This window comes from Mycteria americana, chromosome 8 (genome assembly GCF_035582795.1).
Source record: "Mycteria americana isolate JAX WOST 10 ecotype Jacksonville Zoo and Gardens chromosome 8, USCA_MyAme_1.0, whole genome shotgun sequence".
Lineage (NCBI taxonomy): Eukaryota > Metazoa > Chordata > Aves > Ciconiiformes > Ciconiidae > Mycteria > Mycteria americana.
In genome coordinates this window covers 7,284,957-7,307,617 of record NC_134372.1, presented here as the reverse complement: position 1 = coordinate 7,307,617, position 22,661 = coordinate 7,284,957, and the positions used below count along the sequence as shown (strand labels likewise).

The window sequence follows — 22,661 nt, the reverse complement described above, 5'->3', positions numbered from 1 at the left end:
ACATTGTCTGCACAGGGGCTGCCCGCACAGGCAGGGTTTTAAGACATGTTTTGGAGGAGGAGGGCTGTCCACCAGGCTTGGAGCTAGAACCTCAGCTCAGCAAGCGGCTGTGGGGCCAATACTCAGCTTCTTCATGCCCCAGGGGCTCCTCCTCTGCCGTCTCCCCCACTGCTCACAGCACACGCTCCAGCAAGATAAACGAGCGCTGTCCCCTGGAAACAGTTGGCTGAGCTATTTCTCTTTCCGCCCCCATTTATTAGTTGGTGCAGTTGTCACGAGCCAGGCAGGTCATGACATACAAGATGCATTTTTCAGAAGTCCCAGGGCAAAGCCAAATTTGCCTCTGCAACTATGCAGAGAAAAATGCAGGGGCAAATCAGAAAAGTTGGGCAGCTGCTGGAGAGGAACTGGGGTCTGTTTCGGCAATTGCCTCCTCTTCCTGCAGGCTCTGCTGCCCATCCTAAAACAGGACAGAGCTTCCCTGGATCCCAGACATGTTAGACAGGGGTGTTCAGACACTCTAGAGTGTTGTATCGGGATGGAGGCAGAGAGCTTCTTACACACGGTGAAAATAAGTACAACCTAACAGGCTTACATGCAGGGAATGCATTTGCAAGACCCTGATTTTCTGTGTGATCCAGCAAATGCCACTTCCTTTGCCCCCTTGTCCGCCTTCTCTCACCTCTGGCTTCAGGTGTAGCTCTCCTGTTTACTAGAGAGCAGCAAGTATGCACGTGTGGTGTAGCTTAGGGGCAATAAACCCCACGCTGTCAGGGCCCATGGGACTCACAGTGCCTGTGGACAGCGTGTGTGCAACAGATCCAGCCAACACCTCGCAGCGTTGCTGTGCACATGGCTACACAGCACATGTTCAGGCTCATTCCAATCAGACTGTGCCCTGTTATGGCTATCAAAACATCTAGGAAACCTCAGAATCCGCCTTTCCAGACAGGACAGGCTTTCAGGCAGGAGAAGGGACATGTCAAGAAAACCCAGGCATACGGTAACCGTAGCCATTGCAGAACATCCAGATAAAGCCCTGCCTGTTCCTGCTGAACTGGGCTGCAATGTGAAACCATCCCTCGAGAGCTTGGAAGGGCTGATGTAAGTGTCGGGGATGTTTGGAGACAGCATGATCAGACCACAGATTTATCCATCAACCTCATTTCTCATGGTAAGAGCTTGGTGGAATTGCCAGGAACAAAATATCTGTGCTTGGCTGGAAAAATGGGTTCTTCTGTATTTTACCTGCAGCTCAGGTCTCAAATGAACTCTCCATGCATATGTCTCATTTCCCATGTGTCTGGTTAGGTGTGTATTTTATTACAGCTAGAGATAGTGCTGTAAACATACAGAATGCCTCATCAGGGTGGAATAGGATATGTACAGCCCCCATCTCATAAGGCTTAGCATATATTAATGAAGAAGATGCTAAATTATTCCCATCCGACCCATTATGACAGCCTTACAGAAAATATGTGATGTGGTCAGAGAGGGGAGTTAGTGCATGAATCACAAGCTCATTGGCAGCAGGACCAGCCCAGTAAATCAGTTAGTTCTTGGCTGCCATCTGAGCTTGGAGGGGACCTCATAGTCTCTTACCTCTGGGAGTTGTGCACCTCCTCCCTCTCACATGCCCAAGGCTCAGGAGGGGAATGAGGAACATGTTCACACTCAGAAACAAATCTGTGATTTCAGAAGACAGCAATCCCGTGGCAGCACAAAACCCCAGGAAAAAAAGATAAGAATTCTCTGGGCAATCCGTATTTTTATAAGAGCTGACCAACACGTTTCCTGTGCATGGCTTGTTTCACCTAAGCTGTAGAAAAAATGCTTCACCCAGAGTAGGTCTTTGCAGCATGACTATCACTGAAGCAACAGCTTTATAGATCAAAAATTAAAGGAATTCCCTTATGCACTTAACAGTGGGAGCACTGGGTTGGATTGGGTTGGGCCCAATGTGATTTGAACAGCAGGATCCCCAAATGGGGATCATTACCAAATTCATCTTTGACTTGTCATTTTAGACAGCTTTAGGGCAGCTTTAGGGGTTGGGTGGCAGAAGGAAGAAGTCTAAGGTTGGGCAAACAGACATCCTCATGCTACAGTCCCCTTGAAATCAATGGTTTAGCTGCAATCCAGGTGAATAAAGAGTAACTTTTAAGGCTGCTGGCATCATTTGGTCTGATTCCAGCATACCAGAAGCCATAAAATCTCCCCTAGCAGAGCCCTGGGGTAGCCCCACATCTCCCAGATGGGGACCCACCACCTCCTTATGGAGCCCCCTTCACCAAGGGGACAATTTCCATGAACAAAGCCAATCATGACCACGTGCTGGGTGGACATTTCCAGAGACATGACTCTTACAGAGAAAAGATGCTGGCAACACCAGGCATTGGAGACACTAGGGCCAGTCTCTATTCAGAGCATCCTGTGAGGCATGTGTCCCTGTGGAAATGGGCAGGCAGGGGCTGATACTACAGAAGAAATTATCCATCAGTGAGGCGCTGCCAGAGGACACCAAGCAGCCTCGCAATTCGTTGTCTCTTCCAATTTTGTCTTCATCCCATTTAGTCAACCTGGGTGCCTACTGATTCTATGCCCTGTCTGGGAGAGTCCAAAGAGTAGAAAAACCCTCAAACCAGAAGTTCTGCCAAGCAGACAGGTGAGCAGGTGCCTCAGCAGCAGAGGCACTGCAAGACAAACCTCACCCTTCCCACCCTCTGGCCAGCCGTGGCTTGGGATACAAGTGTATTTTGCATCTTGGTCTCACCAGCTCTTTCCAGTGTATCTGAGAAAGAACTAGAAATGGGGTCCCTGCTGCCCTGTTAGCTTGCCGTCTCTTTGGGCTCAGTTTGGTTTTTGCACTCTGTGTCTGGATGGTGCCTGGCATGACGGGTCAGGGCCACAACACGTCTCCTTTATATGCTGCCATCAACTCCCTTCCACTGTGGAGCCCTGCTTGGGCTTTTCTCGTTTGACACAGGCAACGCACTCAGCAGGATGGGGCAGCCCCTTCTGCAGACACTTTGCTTCTTGGTGCTAGCTCCATGTGGAGTTTAGTGTAACGCCCCTGGCCTTGCTAAGTCATTTCACTGATTAATTTTGGGTGGTTTTGCTCTTCCTGTCAATATTTGTGCTTGTAGCAGTTGGGAGGCAGTGGGGTGGCAGCCCTGGAAAGCTCAGCTCATCTGTTTATTTGCCGGCCGGGATGGCTGCAGGATGACATCTGCATACCATTCCGCTGCGGATCACTTCCTCGCCCTGGAAGGTCATGCTGCCTGCCGCTGCACCAGGGCGGCACAGCCCCGCACCGTCCCTGCCACGGGGCTACGCACAGTCACCAGCTGGGCAGGCACTGAGCCCAGGATGAGACCCGCTGGTTTCACAAAGGGTCAAACCCAGGCAGAGACCTGGAGGGGGCCAGGAAGGGGGAGGTCATTTCCAGCACTGCCCAAACGTCACACGAGTGCTGCTCCATCAGTATGGTGTTTAGCGCAGAGGAGCTGGCTGGCCCAGGTGCCCACCTCGGCTGCTGCCTTTGCATTCCTGAGCTCCAGGTGTCTCCTCTGACTGTCGCATGTTGCAGATGAGGCCATCCAGCTCAATGCCGCTCTCTCTGGCAAGCTCATGCTGTGTTAAAGAAAGCCAGAAAGCCTCCTTTTCTTCTTGTTTGTCCCTATTCCCAGTTGTTTTGTTGCCTCTGTTTAGTTCTTGTTCTTCGTATATCTCTTCTTCAGATTTTGAACAGCCGTTTATCAACAAGCCTGAGACTCTCCTCATCAGCAAGAAAGAGAACACTTGGGTACCATGCCTCGTGTCCATCCCAGATCTTAACGTCACACTGATCTCGGTGAGAGCTTGGCCAGTGGGAGGCTCTGGACCGACATGTATTGCATTTGTTCTGCATTTGTAATTGCCTGAGTGGAAGTGGGACAGGCACTGCCAGGAATGGAAAATGCATGGGATATTTTCCATGGAAAGTACAAGCCACTGGCTTCCTCGTTTTATTTGCTGGTTGAAGCTGTGCTGTCCAGTTCCCTTGGGCAGACCCCACGGGTTTCCTGCCAACCTTGCTTCTCTTCCCTGCAGCTCTATGAAACAAAATAAGACTTTGTTTTAATCCCATTTCCCCACAGCATCCCCTCTTTGCTCTGGTCTCTGTGATCTACAAACCCTCTAGGTGGTCACCATCCCCACAAGGGAGGAGGCTGCAGCCCTGGGGCTGAGGACTAAAAACAACTCTGTTATCAGTTTGCTTGTGCCTTTTTTTTTACTTTTTTTTTACTTTTTTTTTTTTTTTTACAATGCAAATACATCCTTCCAGGATGAGTGTTACTATTGTACAAAGGCCTCCAGGGACACTCTGGGGGCCAGGGGCCTTTCCCTTGCCCGGGAAGGACGCTACCCAAGGTCAGCACTCATCCCGGTGAGGCTGATGTTTGGGACATCAGCATCAATTTCCTTAGCTATCTCTGTAAGTTTCCATTCCTGGAAATCTCTGGCCCACTCTGCAGACGAGGAGGTTCGCGGTGCAGGATATGGCTTCTCGACTGCTCAGGGTATAGGGGAGGCTGCAATTCCTAGATGACAAACCCTCGGGGGGAGAGAGCGGGAGGCCAGCACAGCATGATGCTGCATCGTTTCTTCCCACAAAAGGGATGTGTTAGCCAGCGCAAAGCCTGGAAGGGATGGGGTGTGAACATTGTTACTCTTATTTCAGTTGGCAAAATGTTGATTTTTCCAGCAAAATTCCCTCATCCACCCTGACGGGAAAAGCACTTTCTGGGACAACAAGAAGGGGGTGCAGGTACCCACACACTTGATCAGGGACTCCTTGTTCGTCCAGTGTGAGACTGTCATTGACAAGAAGGTCTTCAAATCCAATTTCTTCATCATCCATATAGCAGGTGAAGATTTGGGAAGGTGGAGGGGGGCAGTTTGGATGGCTCTGAAATCCATCAGTGAGGCTCATGGGGTTGTTATGGTCCTCTCTAGCTACATAGATTCTGCATGGTGCTTATATCTCCTCTGCTGCATGCCAGAGATGCACCAAGAAGCAGGAGGTCATACCCAAGCCTCCTGTAACTGCATAGTCTGAGTCAAAGAGTTAACAGATCAGAAATGTCTTTTTGTTGCCTCTTCCACATCAGGGAGCGAGCTGTACGACATCCAGCTGTATCCCAAGAAAGCCATGGAGCTGCTAGTGGGAGAGAAGCTGGTCTTGAACTGCACAGTGTGGGCTGAGTTCAACTCCGGCGTCCGCTTCCAGTGGACTTACCCTGGCAAACAGGTACCAGCAAACAGAGCGACTCCCCGTGCACTGAACCACTTCCCTCTGAGTCGTCCTCTCCTGCCCCTTCTTGGCATCACTGGCAGGGCTAATGATCCTAACCATGCTGTGCCCTGGACATCTTGGTCAGAGTGCTTTCCCATTTTTCTCTCCTGCAGGAGAAGGCAGGCAGAGGGAAAACCCCTTTTACTGGCCGAAAGCACTCTCCTTGCCGAGGTGTTACTGCTCTGGGGCTCTCCTGGGCAAACACTGGCTTCACTTCCGTCAGTGCGAATCCAGAGCAAACATTGTTGGCTTAAAAGGAGCTATTCTAGCCACACAGCCCTGGTTACCAAGAGCCTGCAAGGGGGTCCCTTCCTCACTGTGTCTTCCCCCTGTTGTAGCCTCTAGCTATTGTGAACAGTGAGACAGAGGAGTCCCCTGAGGGCATCATTCTGTTCACATACCTGTAGGGCTCCCAGCCTGTTACTGGGCTGCAGATCAGAGCAAAATATGTGCTAAACTCTGACCTCAGCCTCAGGCAGTCAGTCACGCAGGGCTCGCAGGGCTTGTTGTCTTTCCATCCCTGAGGATGGCGGTTAGTGGTGGAGATGCCTGGCCAGGGAGAGGCAAGCACTAGGCAGCAAGAAGCGCAGATGTGAGAAGCCCATCTGCACAGCCCCATCGCATTGATGTCTTTCATCCCCTTCTCTCTGTTGTCTCCCACAGATGCAGCGGGCAGTGATGGAGCCCGAGCGCCGGTCCCTGCAGACACACACGGAGCTCTCCAGTATCCTGACCCTCCACAACGTCAGCCAGCAGGACCTGGGCAAGTACACGTGCACTGCCACCAATGGTGCCCAGATGCTGGAGGAGAGCACCGACGTCATCGTGCACGGTACGGCACCTTCCACTCCTTCGCAGAGCCACAGCCAGAGCCGAGCTGCAAGCAGAGCAATCCCCAGACTGCTTAGGCAGTGCTTGGCCCAAGGCTCAGTAGAGGGGCTCCTGCACCTCCATCCCACTCTGCTTTAGTGAAACCCAGCCTTCCTCCAGTTCCTCAGCCCTTGTGTGCCCCAGCACCACACTGGGAGCACGATCACACTCAGCAAGGTGCCAAGATGACGAGAGGGAGAGATGCAAACACTAAATTGGCCCAAATGCCAGTGGGATGGCAGGACACACAGGTCTCATGGCCCTGCGGCAGATGCAGTGCCCCATGGCATGGCTGGCCTGGGAGACACCCAGCTGCAGGTGCACAAGGCACCATCAGCACTGGGCAGCTGTCTCCTGGCAGCAGAAAGTCATGGGGCAGCACAGCCTCCCTGCGTCCCTGATGGCTCCCAATGGCGAGGCAGAGGCAGCTCTTCAGCTGCCAGAGTCGCAGTGCTGCGCTGGCCTGCCCAGCCCTGCCTGGCACTTGCTCCCTCCCTCCCCTTCTGCTCCAGGGAGGGAGCCCCCCTGGGAACAGGGATGTGGAAGAGGAGCTGGGGGTCATATGGGCAGACGGGGCAATAGTGGATTTTCATTATTTTGACTTCATTGTTGCAGAGAAGTAGTCATTTTCAACTGTGCTGCTACAACACCCCGGCTGTCCTTGGTCCTTGCTGTCAGGCCCTGTGGAGAGCAGCAGAGTTTGGTGACAGCCTTACCCTTTGCTCTCCTCTCCTCCATGCTCACCTTTTTTCTTGCAGAAAAGCCCTTCATCAATGTGGAGTGGAGGAAGGGCCCGGTGATAGAAGCCACCGCAGGAGATGAGGCCGTGAAGCTGCCGGTGAAAGTCGTGGCTTACCCCCCGCCAGACTTCCAGTGGTAACGCACCTTTCTTAGCCTGAGCCACCCCCTCCTCTCCTCCTTCCCTCTGCCAAGTAGGGAAGCCTAGCCTGCCCTCCTTGCTAGGTCCCTCTGTAGCCAAGATTGTCCCAAATGTCACTTTCTCCCACCCATGGGGGTCATTTCTCCCACCTGCCCTGGCTGTCAGCTGCACAGCTTGGGATGGGAGGAGGTGAGGTCTGGGGAAGAAGCAGCAAAGGTCCTGGCCTGACTTGGCAGCTCTGCGCTGTCTGGAGGGGCCAAGTGGAGCTCCCACAGGAGCTGCCCCTCATCCCCCTGCAGCAGGGATCACGGCTGCCCAGAGGAGCAAGAGAGTGGGCCAGGTTGTGCACCTCATCGTGCTGCACTTCCGCCAGAGCTGGCTGGGAGTTGGTAGCTTTGCACCTGCACACTGCTCAGGGCAGAGCTACGACATCCCCGACCCCACCACATCCATACAAGACAATGCGCAGACCCGTAACTTGGGTCCAGGGAAAGCCCAGGGGTCTCTCCAGAGAGGTCCCCAGTGCTAGCAAGGGGCACCCTGACTGCGCTCTAGTGGGGACCAGCAAAGCCCTGCCAGGCTGCCAGTGGGACTCTTCCTCCCCATGGCTGCATTTTCTCTCTGCCTCCCCGCAGGTACAAGGACGGGAAGCTAATTCCCAAGCAATCTCAATCTTCAATGCAGATCAAGGATGTGTCGGAGCAGCACGCTGGGACATACACGCTGGTTCTGCAGAACAGGCTGGCGGGGCTGGAGAAGCGCATCAGCCTCCAGTTAATCGTCAACGGTAAGGGAGGGGGCCAGGGCTGGGGCCAGGGGAGAGCACTGAGCCCATGGCCCCAGCCTTTGGGCTGCTCCGAGACCAAGTCCCCATTGCTGTCCTAAAGCAGTTGGTATTTACATCGTCTCCTTCTCCCCCACTGCTGAGGGATGCTCTGGTTACAGTGAGGCTGGTTCCTTGTGGCCTGGGCGATATGGCACAGTTTTCTTCCTGGCTCCATCACTCTGGGCAGGATATATCCTTGCTCAGGGGCCGTTTCCCAACTGCAGCTGGAGATGCTGCTGAGGGTGACCCTGACTGATGCGGACTTGAGGGCAGGGCAGCTGCAACACATGTGAAGCCTGGAGCTGGAGCAGTTCCTCTGGGTGGGAAGCTCATAGGGAGTTTTCCCCAGCAGAAACTGGTCCCTGTCCTGCAGGAACCAGATACCAGTGCAAAAAGTGCTGGAAGGGCACTTCTGCTTGGAGGTTTGTCTCCAGCAGTCTCTGTAGCCCTGTGCTGGGGGCTGCCAGAGAGTGCTTTGAGCCCTGCAGCATCCAGACAGTCACACTCTGCAGAGGAAGGAGAAATGACGTCACTTGAATCTGCCTAAGTATAACCTGCTCTGCCTTGCAGGTCTGAGCTCCCCAGGAGCTGCCCTGAGAGCCATAGTGCCTTAGTGTCCAGTCTCTCTACAGACAGGCCTGGGGAGGGCTGTGCCTGGCCTGGGGATGCAGCGGCTGAGCCTGTGGCCGCTCATAGTGTCACTCTGATCCTTGCAGTTCCTCCACGCATCCATGAGAAGGAAGCCTCTTCCCCGAGCATCTACTCCCGGAGGAGCCCCCAGGCCCTCACCTGCACGGTCTATGGCATCCCAGCGCCAGAGGTGATCCAGTGGCAGTGGAGGCCGTGGATGCCCTGTCGGATGTTCTCCCGACGCAGCCTGTAAGTGCCATTTCTTCCAAAACCTGTGTCTTACCAGGTCACCAGCGTGGTGTTATGGGCTCCTTGTGACTGTGGCTGTGTCCCAGACCCTGTCTCGCTTTTGCTCTCCCAGCCACAACGTGGCAAGAGGAGGACAGCACCGACTGATAGCTCAGAGCACTGTACACCCACTTACCCTGTGGAGAGGCAGAGTGGATCCCGCCGGAGACACTTGTGCTCCGTGTGGGAGTTTTGCCCAGTCTGGCTGGTCCCAGACACCAAGAGCTTCCTCAGCTTCCCCTCTGTCCTTGGCCATCTGCATCCGGCAGGGGATGTCCATGGCCCGGCCACACCTCACAGCACCTGCAATAAAACCGCTGACCACTGTGCTAATGGGGAAACTGAAGCAGATTGCAGAAGAAATTGTCCCAGCCCCTTGGTGAGACCCTGAGACGGCAGCTGGGGCTCATCCCGTTCCTGCCCTAAGGTCCCTGTGGTTTTTTGGTCCTTTATCTTCTGCTGGGTAATGATGGAAGCAAAAGTGCTCATAGGCAAGGGAGCAGAGCTGCTGCATGCAGGGAAGAGTTGCTGAATCCGAGGGAAGTGCCGGATCTCTGACAGTTGCTGGGATGGTTTGCCAGGAGGGTGGTTGTGCAGGCAGCGCCAATAGGTAGGCAGGAAGGGTGCGTGCCCAGTGCCTGCGCCCTGGGAAGCTGGGGCAGCACCAGGCAGGGCTGCAGTCGTGGTTTTTAGTGGCAACCTCACAGGAAGAAGGAAAAGGGATGCTGGGGAGTTGTAGCCAGAGTAGTCAGGGTGGAGAACATCAGGGTGCCTGGAGGAAGCCAGGTCCCGCAGCCCTGTGCAGGCTGTTGCTGAGCCAGGGACGCCAGAGAGCTCTCCATTGCATGCGAGTGCACTGTGGCCCTGTCAGGAAGCAGAGGGGCCCATGAATTATGAGCACTGTCTCCCAAGGCCACCGTATTTCTGCCTAGCATAGATCCAGAGGATGCAGGAGGCTTCTTTCTAGCTTCCTGTTGTTTACACAGCTCGCCGGTGTGCTCGCCCCGCCGAGCGGTCTGCCCCGCACTGCCAGCACGCACCCTTGTCACTGCTCTTGGGTGCTCAGCTCTCCCCTGCTTCCCTCTCACCATAAGCCTTCTCCCTCCACACCTCCCACCGTGGATTTTGGGCAGACCCTCCCATCTCCCTGCCCCACCTGCATTTCAGAAGCACCCTGCAGGCTGCAGCATCCCGGGTCCCTGACAGATTTGGACACTTCTCCTTGCTCGCCTGTCTCAGCCCGAAGAGGTACCACCATGCCCCTGTGAGACACCAGCAGCATCTCTATTTGGGATGTTTCCCTCCTGGTATTTGTTGAATCAGGGGCAGCAGGAGCACCCTTGGGTGCTGCACCATCTGCTCTCCAGGCCAGCACCCAGCCAGTCTGTGACATCCCTGACTTACTGTCCCAGCAGGGGTTTAAGGCCTTGTTGCTGAGCAAAGTGGCATCAAGAACTGCCCCAGGCACACATGAACTGATTTCACCCCTGCCTTTCTCCACCCTTAGCAGGGAAAGATGAAACCATAGGCCTGGGGGTAAAGACACTGCCTGGGACACCAGTATCTGTTCCCTGCCTCAATTTTCACATCTACAGATGTTTGCCTCACTAGTGATCGCAGAGCACCCTTATAAAGCACATTAGAACTGTGTAACCAAAAGACGCAGGAAATTTTGCAGAGTTAGAGGACAAGGGCATCAATTCTCAGATACAAAGCTATTTTAGCTGCCTTTTCCCCAGCTGACCGTCTCTCCATCTCTCTCCTCTTTCTCCTGCTCCTCCCTGGCTGCTGGATTAGCAATAGCAGGCACCGATCAGCAAGGCGCCATCAGCGGGACCGGATGCCCGAGTGCAAGGACTGGAAAGATGTGTCGCAGCAGGATGCGGTGAACCCCATCGAGAGCATTGACACCTGGGTGGAGTTTGTGGAGGGGCGGAACAAGGTGAGGCTGTAGCCCCAAGCCCATCCCAAAGCGGGGAGCTGGAGACGGGCACTCTCAGAGGGGTCCTTCGCGATCAGCCAGCAAAAGTGGCCTGGAAACAAGCCTGGCAGAGACAGATTTGGGGAGGGCTTCACACCTCTGCTTCTAAAGTAAACCATCAGCAGCCGTTCCCAGCTCTGGGGCTCCGCAGTACCAGGCAGCCCCAGGGCGAGGGAGATCTGTCATCTTTGAGAAATTACCCAGCGTCCAGAGAGGCTCCCGCTGGGGCTGACTGTGCAGGAGGGTTTACATTGATTGCTGTTGAACGCAGGGCACCCACCTAAGGAGGGTGTGGGGGACGTGTGCTGTGGGGGCTCCCGTGGCCATTTCTGAGCATTCCTGTTTGAGCTGTTTTGGGAGAGCCAAACCCCGCAGAGCACCCTGGGCAGCTGGGAAGGGAGACCAGGAGTCACAGACTGACCAGGAATTCTCTGGCCTCAGGAACGTGCATGTGTGTGGCAGGGCATTTCATCCAGCTGTCCCCATCCCGGTGGGGCGAGGGTGGTATGGGGATGCTGGCGCCCATCCGCTGCAGGTTTGTGAGTGAGAGCACGTGTTGCCCACAGAGCCCACTTCTCCTTCACAGCGTTTCCTTTCTGGAAGGAACATCTCTCCCTCATTGCAGCGTGTGACCTGCAGACAGCCAGACACTGCTTGTTGCCTGTTTCTTTCTCTCTGGTAGCCACGAGTGTCAGGTCTGCGCCATGACAGGGTTCCTGTTCCCGCTGGTGTCGGGCACCAGCCGTTCACAGAGGGATGCAGAACAAACAAACGGGCCCCCGTTTCCGAAAGTCACTTCCTGTTTTCCTACACACCTCCAAAGGCACTTCCCGTCCCCTGGCCTGGCCAGGAGTTCATCACTCTGCCAAAAGGGTGGCAGGGGCAGATGCTGCTCCTCCCAGAGCAGCCGAAGGGAGAGGCAGGGATTGGTGTCCCCTGGGAAGGCGAGCAGGGGTGGTGGGAGCTTCGTGAGAAGCCCTTGTGTCCTCCTCCAGATGTGACTCTCGTCTTGGTCCCTTTTGATCTTTCCCTTTTTTCCTCATTCTCTTCCTCCTGTTCCTCAGCTGTGTCCTTCTCATTCCATCTATTTGGTTGTAACTGTCCTGGAGGTCCAACTTAGGTTGTGCAGCCCAGGAATGTGCAAGAGTTCTGGGAGAAGAGAGCTCTTCCACTTGCAGTGGGAAGCCATGTCCTCAAACCTGCTTTCTCTCCCTCTCCTTCTCCTTTCTGCCTGTCTTCTCTTACCGTCCTCCTCTGTTTTTCATTCTGTCTGGAAAGGCCAGAATGAGCCACAGAGCGTGCCGTGCACAGCCACACACTGCAGACAGCAGGATGATGTCAAATCCAGAAACCCCAACTCAAACGTAACAGTGCAGATTAGAAGGAAAATCCCCAAGAAACAGGAAAGGCAACACACAAAAGTGCCAGCAATAGGGTCACTTCAGCTGTATTGAATAACTCCAAGAAACGGAAAAGGCAACACACAAAAGTACTAATAATAAGGTCACTTCAGCTGTATTGAATATGCACTGAATGAATGACTTTTCCTTCTGATTAACACAAGCTAATACATTGCCACTTAGAACGGAAATGCTTCCCAAAGTCTATGGGATGAATAGTAAAGGCAAAGTAGTTTCCCTGTAGGAACACAGTTTTTTTGCATTTTAAACATTGTCTCATTGCAGGGATTTTCATATGTGATTACCTTGTCATTTAAACTGGGAGGGAGGAGAAACCTGTGCTTCAAACTGCAGATCTCCTCTAAGGGGAGTGCTTGTAACACTTTTGGCAGCTCACATGTGTGCAGTGTGAGTCAGGAGGAGAGCAGCCTTACTCCCCAGCTGCCTTTCCTGGCTTATTTGGAGGCAGCATCTCCTGGGTCCGTGCTCCCAGGACAGCAGCCTGGCTGTTTGCCCAATCTTAGTCATGTCTTGCTGGAAGGAGGGAGGAGGAAGCTTTTAGGACCATGTCTATGTACACTTGGAATTTAAAGGGAGAAGATGACAGATCTTCCTAAACTGGTGAGAGCTGGGATGCTTTCACAGGTTTGATTTCCCCTTATGGATAAAAGGAGTGCTTGCAGGTCTGTAAGTACCTGTAAACTCCACTCAACTCTGTGGGACACTAAGCAGTCACTTCACTGCAGAGGGCTCAGGGAATCAAAGCCTTGGTGTCCGTTCCCTTTCTGCCCACTGTCGTAAAGCCTGGCAGGAGCTTAGCCATCCCCTCAGCCCTGCATCGTGTTCACGTCTCCCTTGCTGGGCACAGGCCTATCCCCGTGGTCACCCGAGGGGCTTAGCAAGAAGTTTGCTCCCATGGAGAGGCATCTGTGCTGGCTGGGCTCTGTAAAAAGGAGCAGAGATCAGGAATAAAACCATGTTGCTGTTGCTAGAGCCAGCAGACAAGGCTTGAAATGCACAAAGGGCTATCGAATAAGGGTCTATTTTTGCATAACCCTTTCCCCGGTACAGCTGCCACCTGGGGCCAGGCTTGCTGTGTGCTTTGCTGTCTGCCAGAGAGCAGCACTGATCCTGCTTCTCTTCCCTCTTGCTCTTCCTAACTCCTTCTTATGCTCTCTTCCCCCATCAGACAGTCAGCAAACTAGCCATCCAGGAGGCCAACGTCTCAGTCATGTACAAGTGTATCGCCTCTAATAAAGTGGGTCGAGATGAGCGGCTGATCTACTTCTACGTGACCAGTGAGTACTGCGGACAGCCCCTCCACCTGCATCAGCCGAGCTCTCTGCTTGAAATAGGCAGGTCCCTAGACCTGCTGGGTCCTGTCATTCACAGTTAGCACCTTAAACACTGACCGGGAAGCCAGCAGGAAAGCAGGGCTACCCCAGAGCTCTGCTGAGTGGCAAAAGCCTGGAGCCCTGGCAGCAGGTAGCGCAGGCAGACCTGGGGATGAGCCGGTGCTGCCTGTGCCTAGGTCCTGGAGCAGCCCTGGCAGGTCTTGGGCTGGGGACGCCCTGCTGGCTCAGGCCCAGGCAGCTCCCTGAGCTGGGGATGTGCCTGGTCCAAGAGCATCCTCTAGTGGCACTGCCCGACCCACTCCCAGGCAGGGTCCTGCTGGCCCGAGCCCCGCGGCAGGGTCCCCACGGGATTTTGGTGGTGGGAGGAAGCTGAGTTTGTAGAAGCCAGAGCCCAGCAGTGTGGGCTGGAGTTGTGGCCTATATGGGGCTGCATAAGCTTCCTGCCAGTGGTACCCCGTGCTGGCGGGAGTTTGTCCCTGTCCGCTGGGGACAGGGAGCCCAGCAAGGGCACAGCAGAGGCTTATCTTCGTGCCTCTCTGGACAGATCCCAGAAGCCTGGGCCTATGGCCCTAACAGGTAGTACCTGTGCTGTCAGAGCCACCAGCTTTTGTGGAGGTAGATGAACATCTTCCATTACTGCTCCAGTAATGCTCTGTGTGTGCCGTTGTCCAGGCTGGCTGTGTAACTGCCTGCATGTGTAAAAGCAGGCATGTGTGCAATCCAGAATGCTGCAGCTGAGCTGAGAGCAGTAACAGCCTAATTCAGACATCCCAGATTTGTTTCACTTGTGACCCCATCTTAATTTGACCCTGGGACTTCAGCATATCCCTTAGCGCTCGCTGGGCTTAAGCTGTTGGTTGCTAGCAGTTTCCATGTCACAGTTCTGCTCTGGATTGGTTTCCTTTACCCTGGCTGAGGACAGGGCGGTCTCAGAGAGCTGAGCCCAAGGAGACAATTTCATGGTGTCTGGCAGCTCAGCCATGAAAACTCATCCACATGTTCATTTCCTTCCTGAAAGCCATTCCAGATGGGTTCGAGATTGAGTCCCAGCCCTCAGAAGAGCCCATAGAGGGGCAAGACCTACAGCTGAGCTGCAATGCGGACAACTACACCTACGAGAACCTGCAGTGGTATCGGCTGAACCTCTCCAAGCTCCATGATGAGGAGGGCAACCCCCTCGTGCTGGACTGCAAGAACGTCCACCACTATGCCACCAAGATGCAGGGGGAGCTGCGCTTCCAGCCCGACTCCAACGATGCAACCTTGCTGCTCACTATCTCCAACATCTCCCTGGGCGAGGAGGGAGACTACGTCTGTGAGGTGCAGAACCGGAAGACCCGGGAAAAGCACTGCCACAAGAAATACATCTCTGTGCAGGGTGAGGGTCAGCAGGGCAGGCGGGAGCGATGGAGGAGAGCTGGTGCTCTTGCTGCCATCAGCTTCCCGGTCCATCCTCAGGGGAAGCCACGCAAGCAAGCTAAACTGAAGGTGGCAAAGGCAGGGCACCTGGGTTCTCAAGACACCCTTCAGCAGGGGTCAGAGACCCAAAGGCCCCCAGGAGCACAGATATTCTTTTGATCAATCAGTTTCTCGTTTTCTCCTCCTCCTCTTTGTGCTGCTCCTCCAGCCCTGGAGATCCCCCGCCTCAAGCAGAACCTGACAGACATTTGGGTGAACATCAGCGACTCCATAGAAATGCGCTGTAAGGTGGACGGCAACCACGTTCCCGAAATCAGCTGGTACAAAGATGAGAAACTGGTGGAAGAAGTGTCAGGTACAGTGGGCTGGGGGTGAATCAAAGGCAGGACATCATGTCCAGCAGCTGGAGAGCTGAACATTGCTAGGTTCTGGGAGTTGTGTGCCCAGGCAAAGGTGCCTATTCTCTGAATTGGCTGAACTCTGATTTTAATCACGTTCTATCCCAGTTTGATGCACTCTCACCGGCCAAGTCTATGCCCTAGGGCCTGGCTTAGCACTGTCTGTGCATGTGCACATTCAGCTGGAGAGCAGAGAGAGAGAGATAAATCATTCATCTTCTTACTCCCAGCCCAGTGCCTGGCATCTCTGCTCAGGCAAAGACCAACCCAGATCCCATGGAAGGAACATGGGAAGGATCCAGGCACATTGCAGAGGGAAAGGAACAGGTCCTGGAGCGGAAGTAGAGCTTGACACACCAGCTGGACTGCCTGGGCACTGTCCCCGTCCAGCGTTGTCTGCGGGGGTTTCATCCCCTCCATACACTGCCTGGGGAAGGCTGCTCCAGGGTATTTCTGGGGCCATCTGGCCACCGAAGAGAGCCCCTGTCAGCTGGTGCAATTTCATTCTGCCATCTAAAATGAACCAGCCAAAAAATAGGAGCATTATTTTGAGCCTGAATGAGTCCAGTATACTAATCCCCCCTCCCTGTGAGTGACCACCGCAACCCTCTATGCCTTACAGGGATCGACCTGGCAGACTTCAACCAAAGGCTGAGCATTCAGAGGGTGAGAGAAGAGGATGCTGGGCTCTACCTGTGCAGCGTCTGCAACGCTAAGGGCTGTGTGAACTCCTCGGCCAGTGTCTCTGTGGAAGGTACCAGCAGCCACAACACCCTTGGGGATGAAGGGGGGAGTTAGGAGTGTGGCCAAGGTCCCATGCCTCTGCCCTGTGACATCAGGCAGCAGGAGGCAGTGAAAGCCCCTAGGCCTTGCTGGTGGCATGGTGCTCTCATAGGAGGATCTGTAGTCCAGAGCATGTTTAGCTCAGGCAGACACACCTCCCCAGTCTCCCCACATCCTGAAGCAGGCCACAGGGGATGGCTGAGCTGAGGCATGGAATGGGAATCTCTGAAGCTATGATTTCTGTCCCGTCCCACAGGCTCTGACGACAGGACCAATGTGGAGATTGTCATCCTGATTGGGACTGGGGTTATCGCTGTTTTCTTCTGGATCCTCCTTATCCTCATCTTCTGTAACATCAAAAGGGTACGTGACTATCTCTGTCCCAGGGCAGGGGAGGTGGCTTAGCAGGGCTTGGGGCAACACCATTGCTGTGATGTGGGGCTGTATAACAGCACCCGCTAAAAGGAGGTCATTGGGTGTTGCTTCAAGCGCTCTCACTGCCAAGGACAGGGTGCATAAGGGCTGTGGTAAAGGAGGTGACAGGGAATGGCCTTTGCCAGGGTGAAGCAGGTCAAGGCAGGCAAAGGAACCAAATCCCCTCTGGGAGTCAGCACCCACTGCAGGGAGGGCATCTCCTCACCCTTTGTGTTGGCTGATTCCTGCAGCCTGCCCATGCAGACATCAAGACAGGCTACCTCTCCATCATCATGGACCCTGGCGAGGTGCCCTTGGAGGAGCAGTGCGAGTACCTGCCCTATGATTCCAGCAAGTGGGAGTTCCCACGAGACCGCCTGCGCCTAGGTGAGCCGGACCCCCTCCCTGCCACTGCGTGCTGCAGCCAGGGCTTCCCACCAGCCCTTCAAACTCACCCTCCAGGTTTCTTACACACCTCTGTGTATGTAATGCCTTCTCTTTGCCTCAGGCTTCCCATCTTCTTCCCCAGACTGTTCCTAAAGCCCAGCTGTGCCTGGGAAATGTTTTTGGGTCTGACTATGGACAGGTCTGAGCCAACTGTAAGCCCAGACCCTCCCAGTGTACTCACACAGGTATCACTGAGACCAGAAGACCTCTGGGCATGCTTTAAAATGTATCCCCATATTCTCCAAGTGGCAATCTGGACAAAATAGCCCAGTCCATGGCAGGTACCCTGATTTCAGGACAAGGATTGCATCCATTATCCTCCTCATGCTGAGACACCCACCTGCAGCCTCTTTCGTCTGTCTGGGAGGGTTAAAAGGGCTGCAGACTACCTTTGAGGCACAGAGCAGTGACATTAGCCCTGGCTGCTCTGCTGCAAGGTGTCATGTTTACCTTTCCCACACGCTCTGCTCGAGGGCAACAAACAGCCCCTCACTTCTGCAGGGCCATTTCCTTCCTCTGCTTTGTCCATGCCCGCTCTGTCTCAGTTCCTCCCATCATCCTTTCCCTTATTCTCACAGACAGAGCAAGCAGCCACCTGGGAAGGGCACACGTTCCACTCCTTCCTTTTCCTTTATGATGTTTTTTCTTTCTTCTTCCTGCTGGGATTTTTGTTTTTTCATTCCATTCTGCCTGTGCTGCACCTGCCTTCCTTCACACTGCCTCTCTCCTTGCCCATAGGTAAAGTCCTGGGTCATGGTGCCTTTGGGAAGGTGGTGGAAGCATCAGCGTTTGGGATCAATAAAAGTAATAGCTGTGAGACCGTAGCAGTCAAAATGCTGAAAGGTATGTGGATAGCGAAGCAGAATATGCAGTGTGTGTGGACAGGAAAGAATGGGGCATCTGCCAGGGAATGTCCACCCTGTAAATGCCTGTCTTTTGCATAAGGCATTTGTTAAGGCCCTGGAAAATGTTTTATCTCCCACAGGCACTCCTGGGTGCTTCTGCTTGAGCCAGCCCTGAACTAGGGGAGAGGAGCTGGAGCCAGCCTTTTAATTTATGGCTTCTTGGCCTCAACACAGTTGATCCTCTTGGCCTCCCCTCATGGATGCTTTAGCCCCATTCAGCTGCACTGGGAGGCAAGTGGCAGAGCAGACAGCAGGAACTTGGGGAACTCGGCTTTCAAGGAAAGTTAGCTGTCCGCAAAGGGAAAGCATGAAATCTGTCTCAAAGGGTGAACAAGAATCCAGAGCCCCTCTTTGGCAGGTCACTAAAGGAAGCGTTGCTCCCAGTTGCCTTCTTCCAAATGTGCCTGTATTTCATGTTTATGGGCCAGGTTCAGAGCTGGGTAAGGAAGCAGGTTGCAGCTCTTATCCAGCTCTGAGGGCTAAATTGGCTTTGCACCCAAAGCCTGGTCAATCCAGAGTGAGATTTTAAGCTTTTATAGCCACGCTTTCAAACAGGCATCCAGAACATTATTCTGTAATTTGGCACCCAACAAAATATGGAGGCAGTCTCTGGCCAGCAGTGGCCTGTATGTGGAAACCAAGTCATGGCTCATCTCAGCAGCACTTACCACTGCAAGTGTACAGGTGATCTGCACAGCAATTGCAGAGGGAAGCCTGGCCATGCAAGGTTGCTATACAGTCCTTTGAGGCATGGCTCTCACCTGGCCCATCAGCTGCAGTTCAAGAGGATGCTTCTCTCTCTCAGACTAAATTTACAAACTCCCAAGTAAGGCAAAAAGCATATGGGGAAGCAGAGAAGTATGAAAAAGGCCCACAAAACCAGCGAACAAACGCTGAGGGTAAAACAGGATCAAGAGTTGGTGCGCATTAGGCACTCGGAGAGAAAATGCAGTACAGAGAGCTGGCAGGGGCACAACGCTATGTTTGGTATTGGAGAGGAATCATAAAAAGATATTCTGAGTTTGAGCTGAGACAGCTCCTATCTTCAGTCATGATCAAAAGACTTAGATGCCTTTTGTTTCTAATTTTCCTTCAAATTGTTTTATGGCCCGTTATCTCTGTTTGGAGGCCGAAAGGGCAGAGATTCAAATGCATATGTAAGCCTCAAGTGATCTTTTTCCCTGCACAACTATCACAAGGAAAAATCTGTTGGGCACAGGTTGTGGTGTCCTTTGTTGTCCTGTGTTGTCAGGTCCCTGCACCTGCAGGGAGCACCCGACACATTACAGCAAGGATCCTGGGAGCTCCAGACAAGGCTCTGACATTTCATATGGAAACATGCAATAACAAAATGTACCAAGGCTTTGGGGTCACAGCCTCCTCAGCAAGACTCATATTAACACTCCGCTAAGAGAAGGGTGGCTAGGGGGAGTGAAAAGCTGTGAGGAGGCGTCATGACATGGTCTGTGTGTTTCCAGAGGGAGCTACAGCAAGTGAGCACAAGGCACTGATGTCAGAGCTGAAGATCCTCATTCACATCGGGAATCACCTCAACGTGGTGAATTTGCTGGGTGCCTGTACCAAACCCAATGGTAAATATCCCAGGGCAACAGGCTGTGCCTGCTCCCAGAGATCAGTGCTTGTCCCCTGTGTCCTTTCTGCTGGCCATGTGTGTGACCGCAGGGACATGTGGGGATGTTATCGGTGTGTCTGTGTGCACTTAGGGCAGGTGCCACAGCTCAGCGAGGCTGCACATAACATGAGTTGGGGCAAATTCTGAGCATCCCAAACCCTTACCTCTTCCCCTGACCTTTGGTGTCTTCTTGCCAGGTCCACTCATGGTTATTGTTGAGTTCTGCAAATATGGAAACCTCTCCAACTACCTGCGGACCAAGCGGGAAGGATTCAGTCCTTACAGGGTAAGTAGCTTCCTTTGCCCCCAGGAACCTGTCCCATGTCTAGGGAAGGAAGACGTGTAGCCTGAAACATGATCTGACAATGGGACGAAGACACCCTCTGTCTAGCAGCAGATTAACTTTACACAGTGATCTTGGTTCATGTGCACATTGGGGAAGTAATTTCTTTCTGCAATGGAAGATAGGTGCTTCCAGGCCAGAATTACAGTCTAAGAACAGGAAAAGACTGTGCAGCTCGTGGGCACAGGGGTTACAGTGTGTGTTGCCTGCTGAGGTTTTTGTTTTGGTCTCCTTGCCAGGAGAAGTCTCCCAGGCTGCGTATTCAGGTCCAGTCCATCGTGGAGGCAGTGAGAGCAGACAGGAGGAGTCGTTCTGGGACTAGCGACAGCGCTATCTTTAACCGCTTTCTGATGCACAAGAGCCAGACAGTGCAGCCGATCCAGGAAGGTAATACTCCAGCCTCGGCAGTGGCTCCTCACCTGGCCCACCAAAAAAAATGTCAGACTTGGCTAACTTGGGGAACGGGTAGGGCATGACACGGGGGAGCTGGGACCCAGCCTTGGAGCTGATCACTCCACTGTTGTGTGGCAATTCCCTGAACAGGGCTATTACAGTCATCTGTTGTCTCTTGTAATAGACTCTCGAAACCCAGAAGGGAGGATTAAATCCCTTTGGATTTTTTTAGCCTAAAGAAAGGAGAATTGAGGGGGATCTCAGTGGGTCCTCCCTAGGACAGGAATGATGAGCTGACCTTCAAAGTCCCTTCCAGCTCTGTTCCCCACAACTCTGTCTGACTGATGTGTGCTGGAGGCTGGACTCATTCTCCTCACACTTGAGCAGGTTCCTGCTGTGTGCTTTCTGCCACCTAAGCAGAAAATCCTAGAGGGGAGCTGGTTACTCCAGTTAGCACTGAGGACTAGCTGTATCTCACCAAGAGGCTGGTTGTATCCTGCAGTCCTGGAGAGAGGCAAGGAGGACAAGAGACCGCTCACTGTCTAATAATTTTCTTGTACTCCTGGACAGTGGATGACTTGTGGCAAAGTCCCTTGACAATGGAAGACCTGATCTGCTACAGCTTCCAGGTAGCACGTGGCATGGAGTTCCTGGCATCCCGAAAGGTGAGTTCACCCTTTCCTTCGCTCCCCTCTTCTTTTGTGCATGCCTGACCAGAGAAGGCCTGCCTATAGCCACTTGACAGGTGACACACAGAGAGATTCAGTGATCTGCCTCACAATTCTCAGGAAGTCTGAGGTAGCCCTGTGTACACAAAGATGGGAAATGAGTCTTCTTGCATTTCATCCTCTCCTTAACCATCTCCTTTTGAAATTTTTATCTTTAGCTCCTTCCCACTTCCACCATTGCCCCATTATAGCTCAGGTTCACGAGGGGAGGGGGGTGGCCTGCACTTCTGATGGTGGTTCATGTCCCTCTGATTTTGCCCCTTCCTCTTCGTGTGCCCTCAGTGCATCCACAGAGATCTGGCGGCTCGCAATATCCTGCTGTCAGAGAACAACGTGGTAAAGATCTGTGACTTCGGCCTGGCCCGGGACATCTACAAGGACCCTGACTATGTCAGGAAAGGCAGTGTGAGTGCCATCTTCTCAAACCCTATACAGATTAGGCCCCCTTGAGGTGTTCATAAACTACTTTGGGGATGGAATAAACTGAGGAAAAGATGAAAAAGGAGGAGTGGAACCACTTGTGTGGCTGGGACCAGGAACCATTGGCCCAATGATGTATGTGCTGTCCTCCTCCTCCACCAGCAGACCTCTGTCTCCTTCCTTCTGCCCCTCAGCCTGTCATTAACTTACTCTTCTTTCTTCATACTCTCTCCTCCCCGTTTCAGTGTCTCCATCCCTCCCTCTGGCCTAACCAAACCTCCATTCCTCCATGGAGAGAGGAGCAGGGCTGTCGGTTCTGGTTTACTTTCATCCGTTTCATCCCATTGCTACAAGGAGGGCTATCCTGGGACATGTCCTTGACTGAACACTCGTGCCTTGCCTCTCCCTCCTGCAGGCCCGTCTTCCACTGAAGTGGATGGCTCCAGAGAGCATCTTCGACAAGGTCTACACTACTCAGAGTGACGTCTGGTCCTTTGGGGTCCTCCTCTGGGAAATCTTCTCACTAGGTGAGTGTTAATGAGGGTCACATGCTGCTGAGGGAGACCTCCCTTCCCACATAGCAGCTTGGTGGGTAAATCTATGCAGGAGGCCCTGATGCTCTGAAGGACGTCTAAGGAGTGATGGGAAGAGACATTGGTGTAGGCAAAAAAACCATGGAGGCTATATGCACCCACGAACAGGGTGATGGGGAGACAGGCATGTAGAGGTGGCCTCCAGCTCATTGAGGCAGAGGGCCTGTCTCAGGCAGCACCAAGGACTTGGGCTGTGTATGAGAAGTGACCACATATCCCAGTGTTTTGGGAGGAAGGGCAGTCTCAGAAGGACTTGTTTCTGATGGCATATTTCCCTCTTTGAACCCTCTTTAAACGTCCTTTAGGGGCATCTCCGTACCCTGGAGTCCAGATCAACGAGGAGTTCTGCCAGAGGCTCAAAGACGGTACCAGGATGAGAGCCCCAGAGTATGCCACAGCAGAAATGTGAGTCAGAAACTCTACGGATCCCAGCACTGGTCAGAGCAGAGCCCTCTGTTGTATGGTAGAAACCTTCCAGATCCCAGCATAGGGCAGGACATCCCTCTGTGGGATGCAAAGACCTTTCAGCCAGGGTGTGGTATAAGCCAACGCATCCTTCACTCCAGGCAGCTTCAAATCAGAGCTATCTACGTACCCTTGCGTACCCACACTGGGAT

At 53.4% G+C, this 22,661-nt stretch overlaps 1 protein-coding gene across 1 annotated transcript in view; it reads left to right on the top strand.

Annotated features, from left to right (window-relative positions):
• The window catches only part of FLT4 (fms related receptor tyrosine kinase 4), a 60,862-nt gene that overhangs the window by 29,632 nt on the left and 8,569 nt on the right, over positions 1-22,661 (top strand). The window contains exons 4-25 of the mRNA XM_075509440.1: positions 3,741-3,853; positions 4,748-4,910; positions 5,154-5,293; positions 6,002-6,170; positions 6,967-7,084; positions 7,724-7,875; positions 8,631-8,793; positions 10,630-10,774; positions 13,403-13,511; positions 14,587-14,946; positions 15,196-15,342; positions 16,008-16,139; positions 16,425-16,531; positions 16,834-16,969; positions 17,768-17,872; positions 19,413-19,526; positions 19,765-19,853; positions 20,150-20,297; positions 20,874-20,968; positions 21,314-21,436; positions 21,867-21,978; positions 22,350-22,449. Coding sequence (XP_075365555.1) covers positions 3,741-3,853; positions 4,748-4,910; positions 5,154-5,293; positions 6,002-6,170; positions 6,967-7,084; positions 7,724-7,875; positions 8,631-8,793; positions 10,630-10,774; positions 13,403-13,511; positions 14,587-14,946; positions 15,196-15,342; positions 16,008-16,139; positions 16,425-16,531; positions 16,834-16,969; positions 17,768-17,872; positions 19,413-19,526; positions 19,765-19,853; positions 20,150-20,297; positions 20,874-20,968; positions 21,314-21,436; positions 21,867-21,978; positions 22,350-22,449 — 3,040 coding nt within the window. The remainder of the gene's footprint in view (positions 1-3,740; positions 3,854-4,747; positions 4,911-5,153; positions 5,294-6,001; positions 6,171-6,966; positions 7,085-7,723; positions 7,876-8,630; positions 8,794-10,629; positions 10,775-13,402; positions 13,512-14,586; positions 14,947-15,195; positions 15,343-16,007; positions 16,140-16,424; positions 16,532-16,833; positions 16,970-17,767; positions 17,873-19,412; positions 19,527-19,764; positions 19,854-20,149; positions 20,298-20,873; positions 20,969-21,313; positions 21,437-21,866; positions 21,979-22,349; positions 22,450-22,661) is intronic.